We start from the raw sequence: 11,104 nt of genomic DNA, 5'->3' as shown, positions 1-11,104 counted from the left end.
AATGCGCATGCATGTGAGTAAATGCGTGGGTGGGTGAGTAGGTGGAAGTGTAACACTTAAAAAAACCGCATCGTCGCTATCTCCAAAAATTTTGCAACATTTTGATACCATGTGTTCAGAAATATTGCAAAAAAAATTTTTTTTGCAAAAACATACCCTCCTCTGAGGAAAAAAAATAAAAATAAAAAAATTAAAAAAAAACCCACAGCAGCCACCCCCGAAAAATTTGCAACATTTTGGTACCAATTTCGAGACAATCGGTCCACAAATGCGGAAGTAGTTCGGGTACAGACAGACAGACAGACAGACGGACGGTGCTTATATATATAGATATACATACATACATATACATTTTCCACATGCATTTCCCTTAGAATTTAATCTAAAATGTATGGAAATCATGAGACAATGTGGTATTGGAAGAATTATATAAAAATTTCTCTGATTAATATTTACTATAATATTTTCTGATTAAAAATATTCACATTTACCACAATAAGATATAAATTTAATTCTTCTTACATAAATATATAATAAAACTTCAAGAATGTTTAATATATTAAAATATTCTGATTCTCTCTCTCTCTCTCTCTCTCTCGAAGTGTTTTCATAAGTAGAATATATGCCAGAAAAAGTGATAAGCATATAATATATTTTATATAAATTAAGATACAGCATAATATTTTTAATTTTCTCGTTTGACGACGAGATTTAAAGACGAGAACGGGATAATTAGATATTTTACGATGAAAAGTAAAAGTGCAAAATGTAATTATTATCATTATGAAGATCGATTATTGGCACGCATAAATCATATCTATGACCGTATAACGAATTTATCATAATTTTTAACATGCAGTATAGTAATTAATTTTCGGCTATTATCAAACATGATAAAATTTGTAGTGAATTTTGCGGACAAATATAACGAAAAATTCTCTTTACATATGTGTGTCTGTCTATATAGCGTATATGTATATAAACGTTGTCATAAACATATATTTTTGTTACCTCCAAAATGTTATTATTGTAAACAAATGATGAAAAATAATAAGGAAATTCGAGATATTAAGTAGATTTGAACTGTACATGTGTCATTTTCGATAGAAACGAACATTTATTCGCGAAGTTTTTCTTTTTCTTTAGTAAGAATTACGTCTCGCGTGACTGGAAACACATCTTCTCGTGGAACACAATCGGTGATAGTACAAGGAACATTATATCAACGATGCCAGAAAGAAACGAGGATTGGATAATGAGATTTTTTGGAATGAAAAGTAACATTGCAGAATGTAGATTATGTGCCTATAAGAAATCACTATTTGAATCCGTAGAACGTATGTGCATTCATTTAATTTGTAGACATAACCCTGACTGGGTGAGATCTATAAGCGGATCAATTAACCCCTGGCCTCATCTGATTTGGTGTTACTTCTACATAAGCGATGATGGCAATGCAAAATGTTGTAAAGAAGATTGTCAACAAACGTATAATTTCGATTTAATTAAGATGACAGAAATAAAACACCATTTTGTAGATGCCCATGTTAAATCAGTCAGCCGTGGAAGCACAATTTCTCGATGGATGCTACGATATTATAAATTAATTAAACATGACGGCAAGAAATATGCAGCAGCGTATGATTGCATTATACCTAATTGTAATTTTGTACTTATCAGATACGGAAGAAATATATCTGCACGTTTATTTGGGCATTTGGTTTTTGACCATAATTTAATACCTGACCAATCAATAAAATTGTTCAAAAATCCTTTTGGAGATTTATATTTGCAACTATGATTTACGGTGATGAGGTAAATAGCAATAATTTTTATAATTGAGATAAGATATAATTTTTTATATATCTTCTCAATTATTTGCATGCATTTTTATGAACAATAAGCACATTATATTCAAATGTTAGCACTTTTGTTATAACTATTATTAATATTTAAATCAGCTATATTGCATTTATTTGTATCTTAAAAGTACTATAAGTGTTAAATTAAATATTATTTTTTTTTTTATTTATTCTCAATTACTTGCAATGTTTACTGTTATTTAACAAACAATAAATAAAATTATACAGATGATCATCTAGATGATATTTTGGCTTCATTCTTATCTTTACATAAACAATAACATTATGTATTATCTATGCACCTTCGATGAGAAAAAGTGCTATCTTCACTAAATTATTTAGATTTAGAATAATGTTTAAATAATTTTGCTTAGAGTTGTAGCACATAAAAATACTTAATTAGTAGAACTTAATCAATAAGCAATAAAAATTATAACTGTGAATATATTTCTAATAAACATAGTTGTATATATATATTTATATTAAACAGCCTTGAGTTAATCTTAGTGTTTAATGAACATAAGTATAAATATATACTTTTATATTCCTTTTATAATTTACATTGTTCTATAACTGTGTTTACGTAAACGGTATTAAAATATTAGCTGTAAGTTATGTAGATGAATCGCCATGTAATTTTATCCTTTATTTGAGTTATATTTAAATCAAAAACATCTCTTTATCTGATCTAGAATAAATTTATATATTTTCATCTTATCTTTATCTATATAGCTAATTTTAAAATTTTTTGAGCACAACAATGATTACTGCAAACACTTTTATTTATGTAATAAAAGTGCTTGCAGTAAGCGCATGAAATTCAAATGTCAGCCCTTTTATCATATAAATATATAAAATTATCTACGTATAGTGCATACATTTGTGTTTTAAAAGCATTAGAAGTTAATAAATATCAACTTTATTTTGTTAATTTTAAATATGTCATCAACATTCGATTTACACAATTAGCAAATATCATCATCAATTTGAAAATATATATTATTACATATATAAATATAAGGGTTTCTTTTGGATTCGGAAAATATTTAGAATTTGTCTAATATAAAATAACGCACATAATTTAAGAGAAAAACTTTATAATATGAATTATTCTGAATTTTTATTGATTTAATTTTTCATATAAATTTCAGAAGATTGATGAAAAGTTCAACAACATGGACGCAGGTTTCGAAAGAAATGAGGCTAACGTATTATCATGGACATGAACAATAAAATAAAATAAGAAATTCATATTTTTGACTTTATCGCTTTATCTTTATATTATATGGCGTAAATAATCTTATTTTATTTTTATTATATTTAATTATATTAAATGAACGGCAAAACTTATATTTCTAAATTATTTCGTAATTAAGCATCTTACATCAAGATTTTTATCTGGATTTTTGTATTTTTTAAATATATTTTATATAACATTTAATTTGTATAATATATAATTATATATAATACATAAATTATATATAATCTATAATTATATATTCATCATTCTTTATATATATTATATGTTTTAAACTTATAAAGTATAATTATATATTTATTTATATGTATATAAATATAATATATATAGAGTGAAATAATGTTATAAATGTATAAAATAATCTGTAAATGCATATAATTATGTAACTGCAGAACTGCACTAAAAAAAAATTTGTTAGTTTAACTAAATCTTTCAACTAAATTACTATTATTTTAATTGAATATATATATTAGTCATATATATTAACTCAAATATATATATGTTTTGTCAGATTTAATATGTTATATTTAAATTAAAAATTTTTATATGTTGAATTAACAAATTATTTAGCTGAAAGGCTCAGTCAAGTTTACAATTTTCTTTCGCAGTGTGTCTCAAATTATCTGTAAACGCATATATTATGTTAAATATTATATAACTAAGAATCGGCATACATTTAAAAATGTCTTTTATCTAGATATCTATCATTTTTAAAAATATATTATATAACATTTATATGTTATATAACATATTTTACATAATTTATATATAGTGATTTCTATAACATGTATAATATTTTATATAAATATTTATGTATATTATGTATATAATATTTTATATAATTTATTATTATCTATTTATAGAAATAATATTAACAAAATGTACTAAAAATCCTTGTACACATAATATAAGTTTCTTCCAAATAAAATATTAATTTTTGAACAAAAGTATATAATCTTATAAGTTGCTATATCTATAAAAATGTAAGATGAGAATAGAAAGTTGATAAATCATAATTACATACATACATTCCTTATTGTGCTCCCAGTGAGAATTACAAGGGACTTTTATAAGGAGTGGTCCCGAATCTTTTACGAACAAAATTTATATTAATATTCTAGTCATAATTTACTAAATTCCTCTATAACCCTTGTTCTTTATTTCAATCCTTTCCTTGCCTTCTCCCTTCCTTTCTCCTTTATCCATTTGGCTCCTACTTTCGTCCTTCTTTATCTTCTCCTTTCTATAACAAATAAAACAAAGACTATTCCTCCTTGTCCTAAACTTCCCTTTCCCCTCTCCTATTATGCTATTCTCTCTAAATTCTTCTCATAAGAAATCATAGAGATAAAAACAAATATGAGTTTCATTTATAGACTGCTTCAATATTTGCTTAAAACACATTTAATTTATTCTTTTTATATATAATGAAATTTATTTTGGTACACGTACTCATTTAATTTCACTAATCTAATTTGAAGATATACGTGTGGTATAGCTTCGACATATTATAAAAGTTGGAGAAAAGGTTTCTGATTCAGATCGGCAATTAGTATTTTTCTATTAAATTTATCTTTATATATTGCATCTATTATTTAACAAAATAATAAGGTGCGAGTTTTAATATTTTCTCCCTGAAAAGCGAAAATTTTATTAAACATGACAAAATATTTGAGGCAAACGCATTTGTCGAGACAATTTTTTTCACGAAAACTCGCTCATTCAAACACATGAAATTTACGACTGTAATAAAATATTATACAGGGTAAATCATCTAACAACGCATTTTCATTTCCTTTCTTTGTTCTCCAATTTTATGTTACCTGTTCTCCGTCTTGTTAAAAAAATATAGGATGAAAGACCATATTAATGATTAAGTAAAGTTATATTTAATTAAATATAATATGTATGGTATATAATGATAATATATATTGAATTGTTTTAATTTATTTTAGTTTTATTAAGATTAATATGAATTTAAAGAAACATATATTTAAAATTATTAGTTTAGAGCTCGGATTTCTACTCGAATTCTCGGGTCGCGTGCGAAGCTTCGCGAAATACCTAATATTTGTCGAGGAAACCCGATCGTTAATTCGGAAGCGATCGACAGGCGTCGAATCTCGAGACATCAGATTTTGGGATAATAAACGAACTTACAGTCACGATTGAGACGCGAAAGCGTACAAGAAATGTAAACACTGTCTTGTGCGCGATGACGAACGTTTGAAATTCTTCTTGCCTACGTTACAAAGATTTAATAGTGCAAAAATGTGTAAAATATATAAAATACTTATTTACAATAAAAAAATGAATAATATATTAAGAAAAAAAATAAATACAATATATTTTTAATTTGTTACATATATATATATATATATATATATATATACGCATATATTAATAATATAGATAATTAAACATTTAATGAAGTAATTACATTCGAACGACCTAAGAAAGTGCTAATCTTGGGCTCCGGAGGATTCAGCGTTGGCCAAGCGAAAGAATTTGATTATTCGGGCTCTCATAGGCAATAAAAGCATTAAAGGAAAAATCGACACAATTTATTTTGATAAATCCTAATATCGATACGGTACGAACATCAAAAGGCATGGCCCATAAAGTTTATTTTTTGCCAATTACACCAGAATATGTCGAGCAGGTAAGCCAAATTATACATTTAAAGATTAAACTTTTTAATTAATAACTTATACTTACTAATATATTTGGTTTATTATCCCAAATATACTTTTACTGTGGATATTTCATACTAGGAATTTTCTTTTTATCGGAGAAAAAAATAATTTTTGTAATCATTTGATTTAGGTAATACGATCGGAGAGACCGGATGGCGTACTATTAACATTCGGTGGACAAACTGCCCTTAATTGTGGCTAGAACTTGAGAGAAATGGGATGTTTGCGTACTACAATGTTAAAATTCTAGAAAAGCCGATCGAATCTATCATAAAAACTGAAGACAGAAAAATAATTGCAGATCGTGTTAGCGAGATAAATGAAAGAGTCGCAGCAAATGCTGTCGTTCAAGAGTTTATTTTGATAAATCTTAGGATCGATACGATACAAACATCAAAAGGCATAGCCGATAAAATGTATTTCTTGCTAATTACACCAGAATATGTCGAGCAGGTAAGCTAAATTATACATTTAAAGGTTAAACTTTTTAATTAATAACTTATAATTACTAAATAATAAGATGCATTTTAATTCGACCAAAAACCGGCTATTCATTTATTGAAAATAAGTACACACGTTACGTGTATTTTCAATAAATGAATAGCCAGTTTCTGGTCGAATTAAATTGCATTTTAATATTTGTTAAAATTTATCACTGGCGATCAACAAATAATTGTGAAGATTTATAATTACTAACTTTTTCTGTGGATATTTCATATTAAGAATCTTCTTGTAGAAAATAAAAAGAACGTTTTTTTTTTAATCATTTGTATTAGGCAATACGATTGGAGAGACCGGATAGCGTACTATTAACATTCGGTGGACAAACTGCCTTTAACTGTGGCATAGATCTTGAGAGAAACAACGTGTTTGCGTACTACAATGTTAAAATTTTAGGAAGGCCGATCGAATCTATCATAAAAACTGAAGACAGAATAATATCTGCAGATCGTGTTAGAGAGATAAATGAAAGAGTCGCACCAAATGCTGTCGTTCAAAAGGTATATATATATAAGTAAACGACATGACATTGTTTTACAGCTTAATGTTTTTTATAGTTTCGTAAAATTACAATTTTATTAAAAATAATATGTGCAGCAAATTCTTATACATTAATTTTATATGCGTAATTCTGTCACTGGCAAAACAACAGCTCGTTTTGAGCCAAGTCTTGATTATTGTGTAGTTAAAATACCTAGATGGAACTTTAAAAAATTTCGTTGTGCAAATTTTAGCATCAAAGTAATGGATAAAAATTCTTTAATTTTGAATTTTTTAAAAAACGTTAAACGTTAGATAATTTTTGTAATACTTTATACGATGTTATATTATTATTCGTATTATCTATTATATATTTGAAAATGAAACAAAGGAAATATGTATTTCTTCAATCTATATGTATATATTATATGATATTTTAAAAGAGTCACAATAAAGTATATAAAGAGCTAATTACAGAAAAAATATAAAACTTTTTTATTTTACAATATAAATATATATATATATATATATATATATATATATTTATTTGTATATAATTGATTTTAATCGATTGTTCTTTATATCTTTAATATCAAATACTTATTTTTCAGATTGGCAGTTCTATGAAGAGTATAGACGAAGTAATGGCGATTGGACGTACATTCGAGAAAATTTTTCAAAAAGCATTAAAAATGGTTGATGAAAATGTGAATGGCTTCGATCTTTATGTGATAGCAATCAACGATGAAGAATTGGAAAAACCGACTGACGAAAGAATGTTTGTTCTCGCTGCTTCGATCAAGGTTGGTTACATAATCGATGGCTTATACGAACTCACAAAAATTAATTGCTGGTTTCTTGAAAAGATGAAGAACATTATCGATTATTATGTGTTTTTAGAAAACATCGATCGTACAAAATTTTCGTAGGACTTGCTGCTGGGCGCAAAGCAGAACGGTTTTTCGGACAAACAAATACCCGCTCTCGAAGATCTGAAAATGTCCGAATTAACTGTCAGAATACAAAGACAGGAGAATAATATTCGATCAATGATCAAACAAATTGATACAGTCGCTGCTGAATGGCCAGCCACTATAAATTATATATCTTTATCTAACGTACAATGACATTATATAGTCACGATATAGAATTTTCGGGCGGATGCACAATGGTAATAGGTATATTTACGTATATACATATATATGAATATATATATATATATATATATATATGAATATATAAAATCATAATATTATAAAATGATATATATATACATGTGTGTATATATATGTATATATATCACTTTGTATAATCTAATCGAATATAATTAGATGCACAAAACGAAGTTATATTATTGATTCTTCAATTACAAAATCTCAAACAGTGCGACGTATGCATACAAAAATTATTATTGCAATCAATGCATAAAAAAATATATTAATAAATTATACAATGCATATAAAAATTTTATATTTGAATTTTTAACAAAACATATAAACAAAGAAATATAATTTTTTTACAAGATCTTTTTGTGATCAAATATTTACGCTTTTAAACTCGCGCAAAACTCCACACCCCCTACATCCGTCACGCTGCGCGGTTGGCGCGAAACTGATTCTCGTGTGAAGTATCGCGAGCGCGAAGCCGAAATTACGTGACCAGTTGTCACATAATAAATATATTTTTATGCATGAATTGCGATAATACTGTTTTACACATGGGTTGCAATTGTTAAGGTTTTATTATCAAAGAATAACTTCGCCTCGCGCACGTAATTATATTCGATTAAACTAAATAAAATTAGAAAAGAATATATAAAAAGATATATATATATATACAAAATAGTTCTCAAACAATACAAACAAATTCGGCAAATTAAAATTATGTACATAATAGTAATACAGCAAAATAAAATTATGTACGTAATAGAAATTCGGCGAGTTAAAATTATGATCATATTGATAGCATCGAGCAATCGTCATCCCGAATATTAATAGTTTAAAAATAATAAAATAAATTATGGAAATAATATCAATGGCGCGTGCTTGTATAGTCGTTATATAAAAGTTACAAATATATTAATTGATGTATATATAGAGATTAAATTCAACCGTTTTTATGACAAATATCGTATTTCTCACTGAATTTTGAGATGACTTTTTTTATAATTTTATTCGAACCATTGCTGAATAATTGTATCATAAAAATGTTCAATTACATGCTTTTTTTTTAATATAACGTAAGAAATTAAAAATGTATTGAGACTTTTATATAAGCAATATAACAATTTTCAATTATTTATTACTTAGCTATTGTTCAGTCGTTATTAACTAAACGAAAACATTTGTCCGACGATAATCATGTATTCGGTAATTATTTTCGCTTATCACAGATTAAAAAAAAATTAAAGAGCAAAAGACTGTAGAACAAGTCTAGAATTTATAGATATATCATCTTAGTTATACATCTTTTTTTAATCGCATATAGATAAGTGTTTGTAATATACAAATTAGAACCAAGAATTGAAATGTTAATATTGCAAATATACAAGATAGGTTAATAATGAAAAGTGGAGAAAAAAAGAAAAACGAGGGCAATTGTATTTTGAATGCGATAAATGCATATGTATTTTTCGTTTAAGTACGAATCATTTTTCAAAATACTGCTTCAAAATATCATTTTTCAAATTATCGTTAAGATAATACTTTAACACAAAAAAATTATTAATGTTGAATTTGAAAGAAATTCACTTAAATAAATGTTTATAATATAAAAAGTTTGAAATAATAAACATATATATAAAATATTATTTTTCAATTATACAATACAAACAATAAAAAGAAACAATTAAAATAATTAAAATAATTATTTAAAAACTTTAACACACACACACACATATGCGCAGACACACATACTATAAACGTACCCAGGCAAACAGAATTATAAACACAAGATAAAAAAGATACACACGAATATCAAAGAGACATATATAAAATTAAACGTACACAACAAAAAGTCTCTTAAGCAGTTTCGATGTTCTCGCATATTTTCAGTAAAATATATAAATCGGATCGACAGACAAACGTGCCGAACAGAGCTTTATAGCGAATATTACTTGGAAAATACGTCACTCTTTATCATTTTGCATCCTGTTCCTTAGTGCAATTGAAGCCAGGAGAGATCAACAATATAAATAGTGAGTTCAGTTAAAATTACTTTTTAATTAATACTATTAAAAGTGAAAAATATATATATGTGTATAGTTTAAATCTGTTGAATGTCTCCAATTTCTTTATATTTTTTCATTACGTACATACACATACATGCCCATATACATATTACACATTCATACATACATATATACATATATATGTATATATTGTGGCCCGCAGCTGATTCTGCGGCATCCGGCGCTCGCGTCGTTTTTCGCCACCCGTGCGGTGCTGCCATCGCACCACATAGGGTGATCCTTTTGCGCGCACTTCCAGGAGTGCGAACGACAAGACGTATATTGCGGAACGTGAACACGTGAGTCTTTCCGAAAGAGATCTTTGTAATAGAACTTTTAATTCTTAATTATATATTTTATTGTGCTACCAAATTGTGTTAAAGTGATTTTCCCACATTTGCTCCAAAATACTCGGCGTCTTTTATCCTAGGTACGGGCATTTGCGGTATTCAGGCCCCATCTTTCGCCATGTGGCACCACAAGGGATGAGGAATTCCTTAAATTATCGAGTCAACCAACTGCGCGCTTACAATAAATATATATGTATACAGAAAGAATTTTTTCCCTTAGAATTTAACTTGAAATGTAATCTTGGGACAATGTGGTATTGGAAAAAAATTATACAAGAAATTCTCTGATTAATATTTACCGCGATACAAAATATTCATATCTTATATAATAAAGTTTCGAGAATGTTTAATATATTAAAATATTCTGATGTTCTCTCTCCTTGAAGTGTTTTTATAAGTCGAATGTATGCCAGAAAAAGTGATAAACATATATTTTATATAAATTTTAAGATACAGCATAATATTTTCACTTTTATCGTTAGGATATTAGATTTGAAGACGAGAACTGGTTAATGAGATATTATACAATGAAAAGTAAAACTGCAAAATGTAACTATTATCATTATGAAGATCGATTATTGGCACGCATAAATCATATCTATGATCATATGACGAAATTATCATAATTTTTAACATGGAGTTTAGTAATTAATATTCGACTTATTTTTAAACATGATAAAATTTGTAGTGAATTTTGCGGACAAATATAACAAAAAATTCTCTCTACA

At 26.7% G+C, this 11,104-nt stretch overlaps 1 protein-coding gene and 1 long non-coding RNA gene across 2 annotated transcripts; both read left to right on the top strand.

Annotated features, from left to right (window-relative positions):
- The first annotated feature begins 1,046 nt into the window (after positions 1-1,046).
- LOC146721095 (uncharacterized) lies at positions 1,047-3,188 on the top strand. The gene is made up of 3 exons (XR_014925797.1): positions 1,047-1,277; positions 1,363-1,815; positions 3,014-3,188. It is a non-coding gene; the product is annotated as an uncharacterized LOC146721095 (long non-coding RNA).
- Positions 3,189-5,258: 2,070 nt separating this feature from the next.
- LOC114934731 (uncharacterized) lies at positions 5,259-11,104 on the top strand. Its single transcript, XM_085487443.1, has 7 exons — positions 5,259-5,782; positions 5,947-6,269; positions 6,593-6,817; positions 7,409-7,600; positions 7,698-9,993; positions 10,190-10,325; positions 10,457-11,104. Exons 2-5 carry the CDS (start codon positions 6,036-6,038, stop codon positions 7,791-7,793), a joined length of 747 nt encoding a protein of 248 aa, XP_085343569.1. The 5' UTR covers positions 5,259-5,782; positions 5,947-6,035; the 3' UTR covers positions 7,794-9,993; positions 10,190-10,325; positions 10,457-11,104.

The sequence above is a fragment of the Nylanderia fulva genome, unplaced genomic scaffold, assembly GCF_048542155.1.
Source record: "Nylanderia fulva isolate GAGA-0341 unplaced genomic scaffold, ASM4854215v1 Scaffold55, whole genome shotgun sequence".
NCBI classification, from domain to species: domain Eukaryota; kingdom Metazoa; phylum Arthropoda; class Insecta; order Hymenoptera; family Formicidae; genus Nylanderia; species Nylanderia fulva.
This window is presented reverse-complemented; position numbering and strand designations above follow the sequence as displayed.